Below are 23,145 nucleotides of genomic sequence, written 5' to 3'. Positions count from 1 at the left end.
ACAATACTTTATTTTCAGACTTTATACAACTGTATCTATATATTGATTAATTAATAAATATAAAAAAAAGAAAGTATCAACCGTAGTCAAGAGGAAGCCAGCAACTATTCCTGTATTTCATTTAGCATATGGTTGCAATAACCGGCGAAATATTGAAAGCAGATCATATGGAATTACATTTCACAAGTTTGAATAATAATTTATTTGACCACATAAAAATAGATAAATCCACATACATCAATAACCATTCAAACATGTTAGTATCAAATTCACTTATACATTTATTTATACTGCAGCTACCTCATTAAATAACATTATAAAAATATTTTAGCATAAAAGCATGTCGTTTTTAATATTTTGCAGGGATCTGAATTTATAACAAAATCTCTGCCCTTTGTAACAAACCAAACTGTGAGAAAAATCAGATAAAAATTGGTGAAGTTATTGTTTTGGTTGGACCCACACCTTCCAAATAAATGCATAGGAGGCGCATGGGTGACCCATCCAAGATGGCGGCACGTGATACGATGCGGGTCTATGTAGATGTTATGTCTATGCTCAATTCAGCTTGAAGCCAAAACATGTGACATGCAAGCATTTTATAGCTGTGTAAAGATTTGCCTGACTAAATATTGACATTTCAAGAAGATATGATATCTTAAAGGTAAATTCATAATTAATTTTATTTATAGTAGTGTAATATTCTAAAGTTTTGCACCGTATTTCTATATAGTAAATTATTATAATGACATTGTTAAGATTTATTTATCTTTTGGCAGTGATGATGTGGCTGTGTGGGCCCTTTTCAGTGCACGAGGACATCCTCATGCCTCAGAGTCCACCGTCTGTTTAAATTTTTATCGTATAATCTTGTTTAAAACATCTTTTAAGATGGACCTCGATAAAAATCCAACTCCAGAAGCCAGCACAAGCACAGAGAGTAAAGATGACACAGATTCTTTCACAAAAGTAAAGTCTAAAAGGAGTCAGAAGCGGAAACGTGAACAAGAAGGGGCGAGTATGGACACGGAGGGACCCGTGGTGAATAAACGGCCGCATTTTCCACCGATTTCAGGCGACAAATTACGGGTATTTAAGATTTGCTATCTTTACCTGTGTATTTATTTTTTAATATGATGTAAATGTACACTTTATGTCATTTGTCATCTTCAAGCGCCTATTCGGTTACTGTCCCTTTAATCGATATAGTGCTTTGCGCCTGCGCACTGTGATCTAGTGCTTGAGCTAAATATGGCTGCTGAGGTTTGCTGTTAACCAGTCTATACTGGTAACACGTCATTTAACCACACTCATGGTAGTTTTGTGGCAATGAACTGTGTGCTCCTTATAAATACTGTTATAAATATATAACTAAGGGGGGAAAAAAACTATTTACTTGTTCTTTGTTTTTCCATCCCTCCTGTACAAAGATCAGTGATGCAACACACAACCTAGAAAAATCAGTAATTCAAAGCTCTTATTTTGTGATCTTATCTCTTTCTTTAATCAAACCTGATGGGTTGCTACTGTTGTATTGCTATGGGTTAATATTGTTTTTGATGTTGTATTGCTCATCACTGGGGTGGGATTACATATAAGCTTATGCTTCTACCCACTCCTTTTGAACGTTTTGTCATCTTTCATTTTATTATTTATTTTATTTTATTTTATTTTTTTCCCCTTGTTTTTGTTTTCAGATTTCATTATGTTCAAATAAACTTTTTCAATCAATCAATCAATCAATAGTGTGCATGTTTCTCAGATGAATGAGTACTGAAACAGTTGTCATGATGAAACTTATAGATGGAACACACTTTAATATATTTTGTGTCTCAGGGACGAGATGAGATGCGCAAAATTCCTGTTCCCGCTCACAGATACACCCCTTTAAAAGAGAACTGGCTCAAGATTTTTACTCCCATTGTAGAAAATCTTCATCTTCAAGTAAGATTCAACCTAAAAACCAGGAACGTTGAAATCAAAGTAAGTTGATCTAAATTGAATTGAGTCTGTAATTCTCTTCTGCAGTGTTTCTTTCTGGTAGTCACAGTTCGTTCTTTCTTTTAGACATGCAAAGAAACAGAGGACATCAGCTCACTCACAAAGGCATCAGATTTTGTGAAAGCATTTGTTCTTGGGTTCCAGGTTGAAGTAAGTACACAGAAATCAACTTTGCATATTTGATTTTTGATAAGGCGTGACATATTACATAGATATTACAGTGTTTTGTTTCAATTTATTACATCAGATAGGTTTGACATGTTTTTGGTGATATCGATTTGTGGGATCAGTAAATCATTTTATTGTCAATTATAAAAAAAAATTTAAAAAAAGGAAGGAAGGTTTCCCAAAGAAACTAGATAAAAGTTGATTAAATTTTGCTCATTTTATAGTTGATCCTTGAAATCCTGAGGATATTTTTGGGCTAAAATTAATGTTTGCTGTGACAAAATGCAGTTGTCAATGTTGAACCTTGTTGTTTTTCTGCTTACGACGTAACAATCACCATTCCTCTCTCCAGGACGCCCTGGCTCTCATCAGATTAGACGAGCTTTTCCTTGAAAGCTTCGATGTCACAGATGGTAAGTCTGCTTCACCAGAGCACTTGTCTGCTCAGAAACTCTGTGCACATTATTTTCTAAATTCTAATTGGACCTCCTGCGTTTTTGCAGTGAAACCTCTGAAGGGAGACCACTTATCCAGAGCGGTTGGAAGGATAGCAGGAACAGGAGGAAAAACTAAATTCACAATTGAAAATGTGACAAAGACTCGTATCGTACTTGCTGACACGTGAGTACTAAACCCGATGTTTCACTGGTTTTGGAGGTTAACACGTAACTAAAATAAACTTGCTTTCTTGCCCTATCGCATCATCCCAAAGACAAATCCTTAAAGGAAACTTTAATTAAACATGGTAGTTAACTCTTCCTTGTCTCTCTCAACAGAAAAGTCCACATATTAGGTTCTTTCCAGAATATCAAGATGGCCCGGACAGCGATATGTAACTTAATCTTAGGTAAGAAGGACTTTCTTTTAATAGCAGATCATCTGGCTGATGTTATATTTGGAGCAGAAGTCTTTCAATACGCATTAGTACTGAGAAGTGACCTTTAAACCTCTTTTACCCCAACAGGAAGTCCACCTTCAAAGGTCTATGGCAACATCAGAGTGGTGGCGAGCAGGACCGCAGAGCGGTTCTGAAGTCTGATCGGGGGATTGTTGGACAACTTGGTGGCCTTACGCAGGTTTTGATCAGCTGAGCTCAGATTATGAGGAATAAAATTATATTGCACACATTAACAGAGTGTGGGTGTTTTAAAGTTTTATATATGTATAAATATATAAAATAAATCCAGTCTGAGTGAATATTTGATACTGAATTCTGTCTGCATGTATAATTAACTAGACAGTTCAGGTTAACAGCTTATATAGTATTCTGTAAAATAAAACCCCTCATTTCTTTATGAATTGATAAGAAATAAGAGCAGGGATTAAATTTATACAAATGTGGAAATAAAGTATACAGAGAAAAAAAAAAAACTAATTGTACTGTTCTGTAGAGCTTAAAGCCAATATTTAGGTCTGAATTCCCTCCGAACTGCTTTCTGGTAACTTTATTCAAGTAGTCTTCAGTAGTATTTTGCCAGATTTTTTTTTTTTTTGTATTTTCTGTCAAGATGATCCAACATTGCTCCAGTGATGGAAAGTAGCGCTCCGGGGAGGATTACTCACCCAGTTAGACCTGTTGGCTCCAATTTATACACCAGTTATTGTATCATACTTAAGTCGTTTTTCATCGTTCTTAAACGCGTCCTGACAGTTCAATAGAAACTATTTATGAGGCCTCAGCGAACAGTAGTCGGAGATGCTGAAGGTCCACACTTTAGGTTGCGAATTTTGTTCCCACCTCATTTTAAATTTTACCCGCCTTCATACACGTGTCACTCATTCATCCACAAGGTCTCGCTTCCAGGTGTCACTTGTCCATAAATATAAGTATTTACAAATGTACAATATATACATTTTTTCCACTACTACACACATTTTACTTTAATGGTTTCAGGCCTTCCACTTGTATATTGCATATATATTTCATGGCCATCTGTTATTTTTTATATTTCCTGTAGATAGTGTTAAATGTGTGAACAGACTCTTCTGAAATGCCTTACGAACAAAGGGAAGGTGACTTTGTACTTTCAACATTTCAAAGTTTATTTAAATTTTATTTCATTTTCATACAGTATCAAGTTTCCAACAGTCCCACAGCATAAGATGCAGCATGCAGAAAAAGGAAAAAAAAAAAAAAGGTTCTCAAACTTAAAACTTTTCAGATTTCCCCACACAAACTAAAAAGAGCCCAAGTCCCTCAGAGAAAAAGTAGCACTTACAAACTAAAGCGCGGTCTGAACTATACAGAGAACAGAGAGCCAGAACTGCATTTAACAAATACTTATATACAAAAGAAAAAAAAAAAAAAGAAAACATCAAATTTCCCCTTTAAGCTGAGTACAGTGTGTGGCAGTTTGAGACAGGATCAGATATGCAACTTTTACTGGAATCGAAGCATCTGGCTGACCCGGGTAAAATACAAAAAGTTACATGTAGTTCAGTTCATTTGGATTACCTCTCATAATATGTGTACATTTACCAAAGTTTGGCAACATCCATATTGTATACCGTTAAATTCTTAAATATATTAACATCACCATCCATGTGTAAACAAGAGGATTATTTCAAAAATTGATCTACATGCACAACAAAAAAAATATACTTCCATGTCATGCAAGCACAGGGAGGCCCAAGCCGTGCAGAGCTTCGGGATGGGGGGGGAGGGACGGTAGAGCACTCCAGATCTGACTGAAAACTCCTGTTCAAACCAGCAGTCGGCCTCCAAAGCAACGCAAAAAAATAAATCTATCCCAACGTTGTTTATAGCAGGAAGCATTTTCCCCTAAAAAACAATCAATTTTGGTTTAATTCGTCTTTTTTTTTTTTTCTCCCCGCTTCGATCTAGCAGGTGTGGAGGGGAGAAACAAGGCGATTCTGACAGAAAAAAAAAAAAAAAAGAGGGAGAGGAAGCCAACTTTTGAAATGTACAAGCTCCAAATAAAAAAAAGAAAAAGAACCCCAAAACTACAATATACAGTCTATCCCATTGCACACTTATCATGCTAACGTGTTAAGATTTAAAGTGTTTGTGTTGAAGAAAACTGTGACCCGTCCTGTGCTGCACTCAGACGTATTCAGAAAGGTTTATGGAAAGCGGAGGCGAAGCCTTCTGTTGCCGTTATGATCACACATTGATTACCTAATATACACATACTGGTTAAAAAATGCTGCCTGCAGATAAGTCTCTTAAGTTGCTTTATCCTTGCACAAACAGCGTGTAATCTCACAATTGTTCACCCTCTTGCTTCTTAGCCAAGTTCATCCAGCTAACGTTAAAGAAAAAAGCTTGGAAACACTAATGACTCCACCTACAGTTCATAAGGGAGCTATTCTTAGCATCAGATTGTCATATGGATGCACACTACTCGATGTAAAATGCGTCTTCCAGAGTAAACCATGTGTTAGTTTTTCAGTCACAAGTTTGTTTTTCTTCTTTTTATTTATTTTTTTTATTTGTTTTTTGGAAAGACATTTTCTTGGCATTAATTTTATCTCACTAGAATTTCATGACAGGAAACAAGATTAATCTCCAACAGTATAAACACATTCTTAAGTATAAATAAAACTAGCAGTCTTGTTACAAAAAGAAAGACATGAGCTGCTTTTGCTAAGTGACTGGAAGCTTCGACTGGTCTGGTCAAACTGCGCATGTGAGGCAAAAAAAAAAAAAAAAATCTGAAGGTTCTGTTTTTTTTACATCAAATAGGAGCCGCAGTGGTGCAGATGGAAGTGTTGCACGCTGGTTGTTGTGGACTGCGGAGATGATAGGTAATAACTTGGACTGGTTTTCTGGATATGTTCTGGTTGGCACTTCATACCCTACTTTCTAGTTGTACTGTAAGTCAAGTGTTAACACACGACACACTTCCCCTCACGAGACAACCATAGATATATACTTGTGTTTTTTTTCCTTTTACTTCTTTACAAAAAGACAAGAACAAAAAATAAATATCAAAAATAACAAAAAAAAAAAGAAAAATAAGGATGAAATATGAACAAGCCAACCAGCCTCTTCACGGTTCCCCTCCTTTCCCCTCCCTTCCTCCCCTCTCATCCAAAACTGGAGATGCTCTTGCAAATGACAAATGGATGTCCTTCAGTCTCTTAAAGTGCTACGACCGGGTTATTGAGGATTTACAGTTCAATAACACTTCAAAGTTGGCTTCACGAGGCCTGTGGTTTTTCAAAGAAAAAAAGTGGCTTCACAGAGAGAGAGAGATGAAGAGAGAGAATACTTCCATTGAGTTACACAGAGAGCGTTTTTGCCGGACGTCTTGAGCAGATCTTCAGAGATGGTGGAGAAAGCGAGTGTTGAGGGCAAGGAGGGGGATTCAGCAAGCAGACAGCGCTCACACGTCCACCACCATCTTTTTGTGTATATCGAGACCGCCGACCACCTGGAGGGGCGAGCAAGAAGGAGGGAAAGAAGAATAAAAAGCATCAGTTCAGTGTTTTCACGTGAAGTGAGCTGCATAAGGAAAATTCTAGCTTTACACTGAAAGTTATAAGTTTAGGTTGGATGTAAAGCTGCGTTCAACACCATCCCTTTCCAACCAGTTAGGCAGGTCTGGAGGACTTTACCAGTAGGAAGCTGTTTCTGGAAACACCCCACAAAAAATTAAAAAAAAAACACCGTTCTGAAGCTGCAGAGGACAAATAAATCCATCCCAGAGAGCAGGAAGATTAGGTGTTGCCAAACTAACAGCTTGGGACATGAAATAGCCCGGAAGCCTTCAGATGAGAGTTTAGTTGGACAATTTGTCTGTTTAAAGAGGAACCTTTTCACAACATCCAACCTAATGTAGGACACCACGGGAGGCGGACATTATTCAAAGCAAACAAGGTAATAAACCACCGAAAGCCTCGAGAACAAAACCAGATAGACTGTGGTGCAAACAGAAGCCTACGGCTCTGGAACAGGACTGCTTGGACAGGTGATGCTAAAGTCACCGTGAAACAAGATGACAGGAAGGAAAACAGATGTAGAAAAGGTCGGGCCTTCTGTAAAGCGTGAAGACTGTGAAACCATGAGGAAACATGGCCTCCAGCAACTGGACCGCTGATGGTTTGACCGAAGCAGATGCAGGCGATCTCTTAACTGTGGCGAAGAAGTGGAATACTCTACTTTAGTTCCAATAAATATACTAAATATGTACTTATTTATATTACTGAATAACTTTAAATTCTATTAACAATTTATATCACAGTTTTATTTATTTTTTTATTTTATTAATTACCTCCGGCAAGAAGGTTATGTTTTTATCTGAGTTTGTCTGTTAGCAGAATTACTCAAAAAGCTATGGATGGATTTTGAGGAAATCTTCAGGATATGTTGGGGGTCTCATGAGGAACAAATGATGAAATTTTGGTGGAGATCCGGAAGAGATCTGGATCTGGATCACTTTGAAGTTATGTTGGGCGTTAATCACAATATCCTTAAGAGGTTGGCGCTCTCCGAGTGATTTTCTAATTATATATTTTTGTCCATTTTGTTCTAATTAGTAAAACACTGATTTCAACCTTTAAATCAAATCCACATTCCTGTAACACGTTTTATGGAAAATAATTCACTTTTTTCCCATAAAAAGAGTATCATTGTGAAAAAAATGTCTATTTAAAAGGTTAAAGCAATTTAAATATTCATATTTTTTTTAGTTTCGATTAAGAGTGAAGTAGATTCAGCAGATAAAGCAAAGATAAACTGATATGAATTTGGATCTAAAATGTTTTGTTCTCATCTAACGGCCTGAAAGGACAGTAAAATTGTCCCGCTGACCTTTAAGTAAAACAGAAACTGAAATTTCAAACTTCTAAACGAGAAACAACTTCTTCCCAAAATTGATCCAATAAGGAAAAAAGCGCCAAAATGACGAGTAAAAATGGGAAGAAAAAAAAAACCCAGTTAAAAGGACTAAATCAAAGCAATAATGACCTGCAAGGCTACGGATCCAGTGTTTGGTGATCAGTTCCAGACTTCTGGACGGTTTCTTGAAAGACCCACTTTAAGCCCAGACTTGTTTTACAACTAAAACACAGATTTTTTTTTCATGAATGGCTAAAAGTGCACAACTTGTGTTGGTGTTTAAACATTTCTGGACCGAAACTAGAGACGTAGTGAGAACAGCCTGTACAACAAGCACAATGTGACCTGACATAGAAGAAGCAGACATCACTATTATGTGTCCCAGTAAGAGATGATGGGGAACCAGCAGGGCTGTGAAAGTCATTAAATCTTTCCCTGGAGTGTGTGTGTGTGTGTAAGTACTATATTCCTTCCTAACACCAGCAACCTTCAAACAAATTCTATTTTTACCTTAATATTCTTATTTTCCCCGTGTCCTGTCGACAACAGTAAAGAACAAAGCGTCGCCTGAAGTTTGACGTGTTTAAGTTGCGCAGCGTCTCCCGCACAGTCCTGAAAATACACTCCCACGAGGATGGAGAGTCATTTTAGTTCAAGGCTCTGGAGATCGAGCTGTCAAATGTGGGCCTTGAGTCTGTCAGAGTCAGAAATGGAGCCTTTTTATTCCAGAAAATGCCTCTGGGGTCCAAGCAGAGACAAGCCGGTGTGACTTTCCAAAGACATTTTGAGTTTTTTGTTTTTTTTTTACTTTAAATGAGATCATGAAGCTCAGACTGTTTATCTACATTATGAGTGGTTAATGAATCTGTGAGATCATGGACTCTCAGCTGAAAACACTGATTTTGATCGGTGTTTATACAGAAAAGATCAGTGGACACTCATCAGACTGATGTTCACAACTCCAGACAGGAAGCATGAAGCTGAAACCCAAACCTCTCCAGCCTCTTTTTTTCTCCAGTTTTCGTCCTCATTTGACCTTTGCTTCCAGCACAACAGGCTGCATCAGCAGAAATGTCACCGCCCCCAAAATACCCCAGGAGGGCTTCGACTTACTGCACAGAACTCTTCAAAGGATATCCTGCCGTCTCCGTCCTTGTCTGCGTTTATGATGGTCTTGTCCACGATCTGCTGGAGCTGCGTGTCCTTCAGGTTGTTGCCTACCATCATCTTCAGCACTTGGAAGAGCTCGCCGTTGGAGATGTAGCCGTCCTTGTCCATGTCGTAGATCCTGAAAGCGACTGGGGTGCAAAAATGTGAATCAGTCATACGTAGACAACAACGGCGCTCCAAACTTGACAAGCTGAAGGTCTCCACTGCAGAAATGTTTCACACAAAGCCTGAAAGTGCCGTGCATCGGACTTTTATTTTCTCCTGTGGCACCAGTAAGGTTAGATGAGACAAATGGATCCAATCATTGCCAAAAAACAACAAAACAAGCAGATGCAATTGAGGAGAAGGGATCTATAAGCGTTCCTTCTGGATGAATGTGGTAAAAAAAAAAAAAAAAAGACCAAGCAGCTTCACTTACATCGCAACTTCTGTTCTTTGTCTCCCTTGACGCTGAACTGCGAGACTCCTTCGATAAACTCTGCAAGATGAGAGAAAAAGTCATTTCAGCAAAAACCAAATTCTACTTCACTGGAACGGACGTCTTAACGCTTTGACTTTTCATGGATCATCAATGTAAGTTGCTTAAAAAGACACACAGACATCAAAAAGCCGACCGGTTCTTTGTAAGATTCAGTCTTATGAGGCTTTAATAGAAACATGGAAAGTCGTGCAACTTTCTGAGTACTTTCAGGAGCCTTTGGACTGTAAACAAGACATCAAGGTGTGATTATTTTCAACCACATGTTGTGGTTCAACTCTTTGGGGAAGGTTTACTTCTATTGAGTGATTTTTCTTTACCAGTAAAAAGCTAAAGGCTAATGAGACTGCTAGCTGCTAAATAATGTATGTTCAGATCAAAATATGACATTTAACCTGCAGCAAATATGAGAACATATATCATATATTTAAATAGCAAAGGCATGAACACTTCCACTTCCACTGTCCCAACGGTACTTGCAGGTCCTGTTCTTTCTTTTCACTGCTTATTAATTTACCATTCAGAATTGAACATTATTTTTTATTTGACCTTTATTTAACCAGGGAAAAAAAAACTCTTATGACTTAATTTCCAAGTTGGTCCAAGCAATGGTTCAGGTTAGAAACATTTGCAACTTCACATTCAGCAAATGTGCAAAGATTAGATGCATACATGCACAGATCATGTGGAATTTGAGTTGCACATGAACACTTATTCATTTTCTTTATTCCAAGAGGTCAGTAACTGTAAATAAATGTTTGGGTTTTTTTTACCAAGTCTTTTGTAAATAAGACTGCATGGCACAGTGACAAACAGTCATGCCTGACAGCAACAGAAACTCTTAAAATGCCACAGAAATCAAGAATAAAGATCTTTTATTGTCATTATGCCAGACACAAAGAAATTCTGTTCAGCAGCTTTTGGCTTGAGGCAAACAGACAAATAAAAGGAGCACGCTTAAGGTATATAAATATACTCGTAAAAAAAAAAAAAATAGAACAAAAGCAACAGTGCAAATCAAATCTTCAATGCGACGTTACTGGCAGACTGATTTTATCAGAGTCCTTGTGCTGTGCTCTGCCCTCTAGCAGTGACCTCTAGTGTTAAACGTTCTGGCCGCAGCATGCTAGCGTTATTTGCAAATGTACACAAAACTATATCCCAGCCCTAAAGTGACCCAAAAACAGGGAGAAGTCTTCGGCTGGGTGTTAATTCAGGGTCTGCACACTTCGAAGTGCAGATTGGTCTGCTGCTGGCGCACCGAGTGGTGTCCCAATTCAAAGGCTCCTTTCAATCCATCCTTCAAATCTGCACTTTGTTCGACTCCAGATTAGCCCGAAACAAAGACAAGCAATGCGTGCAGCGCAGCCTCTTTGCTTTTCTTTCTTAACCGCCTGATAGAAAATAATGAGCAGCGTTTGTTTTCATTTTATTTTATTCTTTTTCATGTATGTACACGAGGGCTGTGACGGGATGCTTTTGTCCCTATTCCATTCAGATTCCAATGTTTTGGGTGATTTGATTTAGATTGCAATTCTCACAATTCTTCGACATTGTTGATTTTTGTAAATTAAAACAAAAAAAACAAAAAAAAAATTTTACTCATCATTTTTCTCAATTTCAATTAAGAAAAAAACAACACAGTAGCCAGACCATCATTCTGCTGCTATAACGCCCCAGAAGACAAGTGAAAAGATCCACAACAATAAAAATTGACAGAATTTTTAATATGAATCATTTTAACAAACCAAAAAAAAAATAAATTTTGATTTTAAAATTGTAAATGAAAAAAATCCCGATATTTGATTTTTTTGACTCAATTTTCCCACCTCTAATGTACACACTCACACAGCTGTCCCAGCAGGCAAGCTGGGACGACAGCGGCATCGTGTCCAATAACTATAAATGAATTTAACCGCATGCGTCTGACCAGGATTATAAGTTAACATCAGGTTGACAGGATGAGGTGTCAGCCGGAGGAGAGAGCTTCACTGCGCTCTGAGCCTGAGGAGAGCTCGCCCGGGCCGCCTCCCCCTCATGTTTGTAATTTAGACACAAAAGGTAGATGAAATAAATAAAATTAAAACTACTGGTACCATTTTTTTTTTTTTTTTCTCATTTATAGTTATTGGATACAATGCAGCGGTTGTCCCAGCTTGTCTGCTGGGACAAATATGTGTGTGTATACACATTAAAAAAACGGCTTCGCTGGTGTAGTACAGACACCGGCGCTCTGCTGCTCTTTCTTTTCAATCAAGCACAATGAATTCTGGGAGAAAAGAGGCACGCAGCATGCATCTCTTTTTCTTTTTTTTTTTTAAAGCTAATCTGAAGCCAAACAAAGTGCGGACTTGATGGGAGGAAGGAGCCTCTGAATTGGGACAGCACTACTAAGACGTATGCAGCAGATGAATCTGCAGACCCTGAAAAGAGACACAGCCATTGTGGGTTCAACACAAGGCATTGTGGGTAATACAACAAAAATCACGTGTGCACGATCAACCCAAGACCGCTAGGATCAAATGCAGCTCCATGATTTGCTCTTCTGTGCAAAAAGAAGTCATCCTGCATTAACCAAAAGATGGAGGAGTTTTCTTCTTGTTTATCACAACAAAATATCAGAAAACACGTTACAGGATGTAAAGGAGCAGCTGTCAAGTCATCATGTAGAAAAAAAGATGCACTAAATATTTAAATGGACACACGGTGGCCTCAGGCTGCGTGTCTCTACTGGAAAGTTCTTCACTTTCGCAGTTGCACCAAACTGGTGAATTTAGGTGGAACTTAAACTGGAACTTGAAATGATTAACCGGGCTAATGTCTATCTGCAAAGGGACTGAAAATGAAAAATGAACTGAATTAATGAAAGATTAAATCCTGCACAGCAGGGGTGTCAAACTTTAGTCCTCACGGGTCGGTGTCCAACAGGCGTCTGTTGTTTCCCTCCACCAACACACCTGATTCAAATCAAATGGATCCAGCAGCTTCTTGCCAATCTATTTATGGATTTTGGTCAGGTGAGTTGGAGCATGGAGACAACAAAAACCTGCAGGATACCGGCCCTCGAGGACTGGAGTTTGACACCTGTGCAGTACAGTCATGTGGTTTTGTTTACATACCAGCACCGATGTGACACAATAAGAGTTCTCCACACACAACCCAGCGGCAGAATGAAGTATCAGCAGTTTAAGACGAAAGAAAAGTTTACTGCGTACCTTTAAAGTCCACTTCTCCGTTCCCATCCGTGTCGAATATGTCGATAACCCTCTGCACCAGCGGGTTCTGTTGCAGCTCCGGCAGAGACATGAACTCCTCCACGCTGAGGGAGCCGGAGTTATCTAGGTCGAGTTTCTTAAACCTCTTCCCTAGCCTCTTAATCTCATCAGCATCGACTGGACAAAGAGAAAAAGAGACAGAAGGAGAAGATCTGGGTGAGACTTTTACCTTCGGTTATCTCTGCAGGGGTCTGATAAACACTGACCTGATAGTTTCTAACGGGACAAAATGATATGAAGAATATTAAACAATTAAAACTGCTCATGCGCAGCCGTGATACAAGCAGATGGGTAAAAAAAGGAATCACATCGACTAAGCCAGAGGATGTTAATGCAAATATAAATATCCTTGCAAACACCTGCATGAACTAGTCATAAATTTTAGAAGGCACCACTTGCAACTAGGTCAAGGACAGCACTTCCGGCCTACACAGGCCTGAGCTAGCAGCTCCAAGCCACAGAGCCAAGCTAACCACAGTACATCTTGTTCTGCTCTTCTCCTGAAAGAGCTGAAAATAGGAGTAATTATTTAAAAAAAGAGGTCCACATGCTAGACCACAAACATAACAGAAAACCAAATCTGATAAATGTCAGATGATACAGATATGAATATACATTTTTGTTGTTTTGTTTTAAAAAAACAAAAAAAAACAAAAAAAAAACAGAGCAAACCGGTGAGAGCTGCACAGGTAAAGGAAAAGCAGTCACAGAGGAGAAATTACATTTAAAACCAAAATATAACCCAAACAAACTTACAAGCTTTGCTGTCTAACGGAGAACCTGTATCAGAACGCGTTTGGACTTTTTCTTCCCCTGCCATCAGAAAACGCCTCACCTCTCTGTCCGGCGTACCGAACAACAGCACGGAATAATCCAGAAGCAATAACAAAGCCAGTTGTTAATTACTATATAAGCTCATTCACAGGTCACATGATCACGCTGGCCAACCACAAACTATTACATTACCTGCTTTAATCTGGGGTCCTAAATGACATGGGCTATTAATCTTCACACATTAATAACAGACAGGCTGAAACATTTATTACGCTTGGATTTCGGTTCAGTCCAGCTTTTTACCGTCCTTCATCAAGACATTCAGTCCAGCTTTATGGTAGGCAATGATAAGACTGAAAAACTGATTTAAACAAACTAAAATCCCAACACAGCGTGGAAAAGGAAGGCAGACAAGTTATAAAGCCAACACCAGATTTAAAACTAAAAATAAACATTTAGCGTCTTGGTGGTCGGGTCAAGCAGGTCATGTTGGCTCTTCTGCAAGCTGATTTCTCACTATGAATGTTTTATGCAAGAATACCGAACACAACAGGTCACCAAGCAGTTTGATGGCTATGAAGCTCAAACAATCAAAAGCTCAACCCAACTTCAGAGATTTTGAGTTGAAGCAAAGGTCTATTACCCAACTGTCCTACTTCTTATTACGTGATGCGAAGTAAGAAAGGGAGAGAGACAATTGTGGGCGGTGTTCTGAGTTTTAACACTCAAACACGCTGTGCTACATCAACTCGATGACTAATGAGTGCAAGTGTGGTGGAGGATGAGCGGAGGAATGAAAGAGGGTGAGAAAGACAGATTGAGAAAAGGAGAAAGTTGCGATGGATGCAACAAGGACAGACTCTTGTGATAGCTTGCACACAGTAAAGCACACTGCTTGCACTGTGCAGTTGCACAGTACAAGTTCCTCCCCTGATCCATCCAACCATTAAATAACAAGAAGAAGGACAGCTTTAACCTCTGGACACATCAAAACAGTAGATTTTATCCTTTGTAAATGCAGTGTTGTGCAGTGGACATGCTTTTAAGGTCAAAATCTTCCCCTCAAATCATTTCCTGTCACATTTCACTTTAACATGCCTTTGTTATCAGTCTGGTAGCAGAAGCAGCGAAGTAACCCCGCAGCATGCCTCACAGCAGCTGTTGTCATCTTTCTTCACAAGCTTCGTTTTATTCAACACAGATAAACATGTAGCATTCCCAAAGATCTCTTCTTCAGTCTGCACATGACATGAGAGAGGAAGGTTACAGCTTAGTCATTACGAAGGAGCGAAATACTCGTCAAATTAGCATTACCTCATCAGTCCCTGTTAAAAGGTAATGTGAAGAGAACCCATGAAGTGGAACCTAGAAAAGCAGAAGTGAAGCAGCAGACAGTCTATAGAGAGAGGAAAGTGGTCGAGCGGATGAAATCAAACAGTCAACGTCTATATTAAAAGCTCACACATGGAAGCACTTTGACTTGAGCACAAATAATCTGGAAACGTTGACAAAGGTGAGGAACTATAATGCATGTTTCCAACAGCCTGTTGCTGCTGCCAACCACAAGAACATGGAGGGGATGTAAAGGCTGCAGTCGAGTACATAACGAACCTCTGCAGAACCTTTCCTGATAATTTACATCAGTCTTTATTGTTAGAACTGGTGCTTTGGTGCCGTGTTGCTCCCTTTAAAGCTTTAATGTCTCATCTACAGTTTATTTCATTGGCACATTGATCCCCACTCTCTACATCCTACATCCATCCATTTACTTGACCGTTTAGTCCAATTAAGGGTCGCAGGGAAGCTGGAGCCTATCCCAGTAATCACTGGGCAGAACATCGGTCCATCACAGGGACAACTCTACATTAAGACCAAAACTAAAAAATAAAAAGGTCTCATTTTAAAAAAACAGGATTTAGCCGATATGTCAAGCTGCCACAATCTGCCAGATTTATCCTCATGTGCTCCAAACAAAAGCAATAAGGGCTTTATATCGCTCGTTGCAAACAAGAGGATGTGAGTTACAATTCTGTTAGTTTTTATTAATAACTCAGAATACGTTCGCATTAATTCAAACGAAATACGCCGCCACCCAAACATTTTTCTTTTCCTGTTTATTGATTTTCAATGGGAATATGCTGGTCTTCTAGGTTACATGATCTCCTCTGTTTGTTCATCTTTTACAGATATTTAAATAAATCAACTTTACTTTGAAAGTACCAAGTCTTGTTTGGAAAAAGTTTTTTTTTACAAACATATTAAATTCTATCAATCACATCGTAGTTTTCTGAAATATATATATATATATATATACATATATGTAAGGGGTGGGAAAATCGAATCGCAAAATCAGAAATCGGGATTTTTTTTTGCTTCACAATTTTAAAATCTATTTTTTGTTTAAAAAAATCTTTTTTTTTTTAAACAAATAAATATAATTCATAATAAAGTTTTTTGTCATTTCTATGGTTTTTATTGATCTTTTTACTTGTCTTCTTGGGCATTATAGCAGCAAAATGATGGTCTGGCTACCGTGTTGTTTTTTCCGAATTGAAATCAACAAAAATGACAAGCACAATAAAAGGTTTTATGCATTTATTTTGTTTTTAATCTAAAAAAAAAAAAAGGAGCAATATCGAAGAATTGTGAGAATCACAATTTAAATCGAATCAGCACCTAAAAAAAAATCGGAATCGAATCGGGACAAAAGCATATCGCCACAGCTCTAATATATATATATATATATATATATATATATATATATATTTTTTTTTTTTTTTTAATTTATTTTTTTTAATTTATTTATTTATTTATTTATTTTACAATTTTTTTCTAAATAATGTTAGGCATTGTTTTGGTAAAAAAAAAAATTAATTTAAAAAAAGATGTCATAGCCTCTCATCTTTATGACTTTGGATTTTTATTTTTGGATTTAAAAAAAAAAAAAAAAAAAAACCTGTCACATTCCTACCATCATTGTGAAACAATCGTAGCTTTTTTTTTTTTTGCCAAGAATTCTGATCAGAACTATTTCCCACTTTCTAACATGTATGTAATCAATTTATTTAGACCAATATTCCTGAACATTTCTGATGTCTGGCAAGTAAACCAACAATAATGCCCATAAGATGAGCTTGACATGAGGTTTGCTTCCTCTCTGAATAATGGTAAAGCTGTCAGAAACCAACCAGGTGAATCAAATGTAATGGCTCATCACAAGACAAAACATACAATGACAAATGCTGCAAGTGGCAAACAGAAGACAGAGATAGTGTCTGTTCACCTAGCCAGGAAAAACACATTAACCTTCCCGCTGCGAGCCAGAGTGCCGCCCTAAACACGCTCTCTGCAACAGTAGCACCTAAAATAATGACAGCTATTAAAAAAGCGTCACAACAGCAAAGTCGTGTGTCACATTTCCCACCAGACAAAAACAGAACAACAATTTAAATACTTATGAAATTGTGTCTTACACAAGTTGTCATGCAGTTTTACATTTACGTTGCCATGCAGGCACCTAGTGAAGCAAGATTATTATGTAAAGCCATTTTGGCTTGTTGAAAATGCCCTGTGCATTTATAGCAAGCAGAGTCCTTCAGAACAGCATCACTGCTTGTCATTCTGCATCTGATTTCCATGACATTTGCACATATAAAGGAATATTCATTTCTGATAGGAGGACACACCAGCTGAGTTTATTTTTATGAACCTGAGAAGATCTACAGCACGCGTTTAAAATCTGTGTCCAGAAGACTCAAGTTATCAGAGCGGAGCACATGACTAGCCTGTGACACAAAACACTTTCTTATCAGCAGCCTCCAGTTTCCCGTCCACGCCAGATGACACCAGCTTGCCTCATAACAGCTGAGCCAATACATGTGGCATCAGTGCTGCAGATGCTGGGTTCGCTATCGTAAATCAAAGCTATGCTCTATTTAGCCTGTTGCACCTCTAAATGTGGATATTTAGGAGATTAAATGCAAACGCTATCATGGAGGATTCAGTCTGTAGTTTTTGCCCAACCCACATCCTGTGAGAAAGTGTAAAAGCAATACCGCAGAACAACGCAGGGCAGCTCACATGAAACCTGTCAACGACAGGCAGGATGATATCTTCAGAGTTGTCTAATGAGCACAACGGAGGGGGGGGGGATCTTGGCTTGAACCTCTCTTATGTATTAAAAACAAAACATGCAAAACATAACTTAACATGCAAACCTCAAGTGTGACTAAGTACAGAAAAGTCTGTAATAAAGGACTAAGTAGTAAATTTCCCCAGGTATATATCAATAAAGGCATCATTTGAAGCATTTCTGACTTTAATCTTACAATACAAAAAATCTCAAGTAAGAAAAGTGGTAAGAAAATAAAACTGAATAAGTTAGTTTGTTTTGTTTTTATCAGTCAATCAGTTTGTCCATTTCCAAAAAAAAAAACAATAAAGTAAAACAAAAACAAAATAGGCAGAAGCAAAGCTTGCATGCCTAATAATGTACACTTACAAGCAGCGTTACCTTAAATTATACAAAATAACAAAAGCAGATGCATTGCACACACAATGTGTGACTCAGAGTAATGCAAATATTCCATTAATTTGTGACCCGTATATAATAATAAAACACTGACAACTAAGCAGCTGTGCTGAGAAATTTCTACTTTAGACATTTTTATAAACAAACCTTTAAATCATGTGAGCACAAAACTAATGATTAACCACAGCCAAACAAATACGAATAGAGATGAATCTTTGAATGCGACTTCAGGTGACAGTCGGAGGCTCTTTTTGTGCCACATTGTCAGGTCAGTGCAATCAGATGAAAAACTGCAGTGACATATATGACACAAAGTTCGGTGCGGCTGCTGTGCAGGAAACATCTGAACGCAGTGCCCAGATCCCTTATTGCTGTCAGGAGCTGCCAAGACTAGCTGCATGTTTTATTCATGCTAGCAAAGACGACAGCCTTCTCACAGCGCAAGGCCTCTTCAGTCCCAAATCGGCCAGCTTTACGACGACACACGGCACCCAGCTGAGCCACATAAAAAGCCATTTCTGTGCTACGTTTACTACAGCTAATTTAAAGGACTCTTTCTGAAATCTGTTATTTTTAAGTGGTAAAAGCTGCAGAGCTGCATCACTGTTTGGGGTTTGGCAGCCAGTAAACTGATAAGATATGATTAAGCCATCCTTATTGCATGCCCTTAGGCAAATTCACCCCCGACTACCTCAACCATTAGCTTTACAAATGCCAAATGCTCTCCTTCTTTATTGTAGCTATAATCTTAAAATGTGGTGCAATGACGTGTACAAAGCATTGTGCAAGTAATAAGCAACGAATGAGCCACGGTTTGCTTGTAAAAACTGAATCCAATAAGGTATAACACTTTGAACAAACTGGCACTGAATGCAGCGGACAGTTTCTGAAACGACAACACTGTGATGGAGAAGAGCTGGTAGATGTGAGAGCCAAAAAGGAAAGGTAGGAGATGTTCTCTTATCTTTTGCAAATACATCTGAACAAACCATTGCACATCCATCTCGGACTGTACATTTCCTGTCAAATTTCTTTCTACTTTCTCATGATATCTTATTTTATCCTTGGTAAAATCTGCTTAGAAAAGAGGAAGAGCAGGAGATAGATGTGTTGCTAACCTCGGTGTTAGGGTCAAAGCATGTGTGTTTGAGCCTTGGTCGCTAAAAAAACTGCAAAGATGTGGGCGATGCTGCAAGCTCACACTCAAATGCACAAACCTTTGTCTGCTGCAGATGTTTTTATAGGATATAAAGGTGGCTGGATCACTGAATCAAAACCTTTAGCTTGATCTACACGCTACACGACTATAGAGCAAAAGCTTTTTTTTACCATAGAAAAACAAGAATTAGAATATCACAACTACATTTATTTTGATAAAAATCAATAGATAGTGGAACATTTTATTAGAAGATTTGATGACAAGAGAGAACAATTCAGTCAGGAAGAAACGGTATTCTGCATAACACAGGGGCTCCTCACACAGCTATGCTAATGAGCAGCTCTGAGGGACACCCGATGTAACTGTGAGATGATTATGATAATCTCATACACTTCACCACAGAGCCCCACACACACACACACACACACACACACACACACACACACACACACACACACACACACACACACACACACACACACACACACACACACACACACACACCTTCATAAACGCTGTATGCACCCGCAACAGTGTTACTAGGCAACTGGAGCCCATTAACCCCCCAAAGTAGCCCACGTACATACACATGTTTGCAGAGGAAGAGGAATGATTGTTCATGAGGTGACTGCATGAAAACATGCATGTCTAGATGCCAGCCTGTGTGCACACAGGAGGTATGCAGCAACTTGCTTTGCAAGGCTCTCTTGCACAATCTCAACTTTTATCCTTTTAACTCTGCAAGTATGTGCATTTTTCTGCCAGTGAGCCTAAATTCCTTTCACTTTTTACAATTTATCTGTAAAATTTCAACAAAGTCACATTTAAAAAAAGGCTTAATTTTACGTTGAGAAATCAAAAACACCAGAATTTCTTGTTTGGCGCAAGTAAACAACCTTTACTTTGGCTTAATTCCTCTACAGTCAGCTTGCTTTAGCTAACCATTAAACAACCCGTGTGAACAGAAAACCTGCTAAGTACAGCCGCCTGCCCCTCCCTGCTTTTGTTTAATTATAAAAACGCAATGTTCCCAAAATGTCATTAATGAATGTGTCCTCCTAAGCATGCTTAGCCCTCAGACGGTTCACCCTGCACTTTAATGGAGACATGTGACTCCATTAACCACAGCCAACCTGAACCGAGACAAGCAAGGGAGGGAGGGAGCTAAAATTCAGCAGGCGCATTACTGAAAACTGCAGCCTAAACCCTGCTGTATATAACTCTGCAAGCAAACAAGATCAGGCATGAGGGTGGGTAAACATGAGAAGGTTACATGCACAGCTCAGTAATTACACTAGTTTGACACACGACACTGTGCCAATTAGCATAATGTGGTGATAGTGACTTAAATGTGGGTGTAAAATCCATACGGGAAAACAGCAGCCGCCTGATACAAGATAATGACAAAAACCATAAATGTTTATGATAAGTTGCTTTTTTTCAACCCATCTCACTTTTGTTTACTTTATGAGAGGTAAAAGAGTTCAGACTATAGTGATATAGAAAAACAATATGCATATACCTCTGAGAAACTAGAAATGCTACAGATTTCTAAAGACAGGAGTCTCTGCAACCATTTGTCTCTCTGCTTCCCCATGACCGAAGTGCAACACATAAATACAGCAACTTGTGCAGGAACTTTCATCTTTCAGACTTTGTTTCTATCGTAGGTCAGTATCTAGAAGATTCTGAAGTTACATAATAAGTTTGCAACAGCTTTAAACAGAATTTCTCAGCATGACAGCACAAGCCACGATTGCGCAACAGAGACGAGGCGAGGCGGCTGCTCTCAGGTGTGTCAGTGGCAGGGAAAATATTTGACATCAGTGGCTTTAAGGAGCATCATTCAGTTTTTTTGGTCCCATATCCACCAAATGCTGCTTTTTCAAAAATGTGAAAACCTTCCACATCCAAGGCTTTGATTAAAAACAAGCCTGGATTAAACATTTGGAAGGTTGAATCTTTATTTTTCATTGGAAATGATCGACTTTTCTCTCATGTTTATCCTTAAAAAAATCATTTTATGGCATCTGATTTAACAAATAAAACTGTTGCAAAATCTGCTGCTTCAGATTTGTAATAGCATGCAGATGTTGCGTCAGATGGTTGTGGGTTACCCAATCAGCACCGAGCCACACCCTGGAGGCCTCAAAGTAAGTAAGGTTGTTTCTGGTTTTCCCTGTAAAAATAGCCTTAAAAAGTGTCCCACACAGGCAGCCCCTGCTGTCCCGATAAAAAGAAAAAAAATTAACCTCAACCACAAAAAAGATATTTATCTTAAAATTACACCACAGCTTTAAAAAGGAAAGTCATTTGGAAAAGCCTCCTTTAATTCAGCCACAATTGTGCTTTGTCATAACAGCGTCACTCAGTTTGGCTTCAAGTCAGACCGGGATGGTACAAAAAAAAAAGAGCCTTTTAAAAAATCTGGGACTCATTAAAAAAAAAAAAAAAAAAAAAAAAAACCTCACACATACAAGCACACCTTCCCACTCACACTCACTGAGTCTTATCTCATTTAGGAGACGGGTAACACGAGGCTGAGAGTGTATACTACAGAGGAGCGTTCCAGCACTGTGCATTAGACTGATTACTCCACTCTGATAATGTACAGCTCGTCTGCATGAACCAAACTGAGGACAAAAGGAGGGCAGTGCATTGATGCCGTATATTTATAGCCGTGCCGTCATCAGAAAACCCCCAACTCACCCCACCAACAGAGGCTCTGGCTCCCGCCCTCAGGGAAACCCCTAGCAACAAGGAACTCCAGCAAGCCACTCGCTGTTTATTTTGGGCGTCCGCAGACAGAGCTGCAACGGTTTCAGGCTTGCTGCTGCGTTTCTCTGAGAGCGTGATGCGTTGAGGGGGTTATATGTGCCTGTGTGCGTGCATTTGTGGGGGTGAAGAGAATAGGAGAACAGTGGGCACATGCATGCTCTTTAGCAAAGTGTGCACTGCAAAAGGGCATGTGTGTGCGGAGGTGTGTCTCTGTGTGGTTTGTGAGTCTAAATGTGCACAAGTGTACAAGTAGGTCATTAAATCTGGCCTGATCTAAGCTTGACAAAACCAGGAGTGAAGAGATGAGACACTCACAAAGAGGTGCATGCCTTTCTAGGTTTCCTACCCCAGCACCTCATCTTAAGGCTATAATATCCTCACGTTGACGTTGTTAACATCAACAAACACTGATGGCAGGTTGAGGTGAGAGGGAAGGAATGTAGATTTTGCTGCTTCATGTCTCAGAGGGCAGCAAAGTGCAGCAGGATGAATTTCTTTGACTATCAGGCCAGAGCTAATTTCTTCACAAGCTACAGCCTGCCTGTCCAAGCACTTGATGAGCTGAACAGCTGCTCCGTTGGTCGACGCTAAGAGAGACAGAGGAAGACAGCCAAAGAAAGCTCAAGATAGGGGGAAAAAAAGCAGAGAAATGAAGCTACAGGTACAATTTATGAAATAGTAATATTCATGTTCTCCCACTAAAAGGATCCTCTGGAAAGCATCAGAAACTATAATCTTTGCAGGTACATGGCAAAGAAGATAGATCATATTTAGCAAGGGTCACTGACAATGCTGTATATATTTATGTTGTTTATTTATTTGTCTCTTTCTTTATGTACAGATGTAAAGAACAGTTAAAAATATTAAATATTATTTAACATATGTATGTATGTGTATATGAATACATGGTAAACTCTGATGGTAAAGTGGTGGGGTTTAATAAGTTTTTTTTGTATTTACTTCTGCCCACTCCTTTTCGAGTATGTCTGGTTTTGTTGTTTCTTTTAT

At 38.7% G+C, this 23,145-nt stretch overlaps 2 protein-coding genes across 2 annotated transcripts in view; one reads left to right on the top strand and one right to left on the bottom strand.

The window, feature by feature from the left end:
- Positions 1-807: 807 nt before the first annotated feature.
- On the top strand, positions 808-3,430 carry pno1 (partner of NOB1 homolog). Its single transcript, XM_079249217.1, has 7 exons — positions 808-1,089; positions 1,837-1,983; positions 2,068-2,151; positions 2,522-2,582; positions 2,673-2,790; positions 2,946-3,016; positions 3,134-3,430. The coding sequence occupies exons 1-7, from the start codon at positions 892-894 to the stop codon at positions 3,199-3,201; spliced, it is 747 nt and encodes a 248-aa protein (XP_079105343.1). The 5' UTR covers positions 808-891; the 3' UTR covers positions 3,202-3,430.
- Positions 3,431-4,193: 763 nt separating this feature from the next.
- The window catches only part of LOC306762567 (calcineurin subunit B type 1), a 42,195-nt gene continuing 23,243 nt past the window's right edge, over positions 4,194-23,145 (bottom strand). Inside the window, exons 3-6 of the mRNA XM_079249100.1 lie at positions 12,836-13,012; positions 9,561-9,620; positions 9,086-9,270; positions 4,194-6,566 (exon numbers count right to left, since the gene is read on the bottom strand). Of these exons, the coding sequence (XP_079105226.1) occupies positions 6,519-6,566; positions 9,086-9,270; positions 9,561-9,620; positions 12,836-13,012 (470 nt within the window). The 3' untranslated portion in view covers positions 4,194-6,518. The remainder of the gene's footprint in view (positions 6,567-9,085; positions 9,271-9,560; positions 9,621-12,835; positions 13,013-23,145) is intronic.

The sequence above is a fragment of the Telmatherina bonti genome (assembly GCF_933228915.1).
Source record: "Telmatherina bonti genome assembly, chromosome: 11".
NCBI classification, from domain to species: Eukaryota; Metazoa; Chordata; class Actinopteri; order Atheriniformes; family Telmatherinidae; genus Telmatherina; species Telmatherina bonti.
The sequence above is the reverse complement of the archived record's forward strand: the minus strand, read 5'-3'. Positions and strand labels throughout refer to the sequence as shown.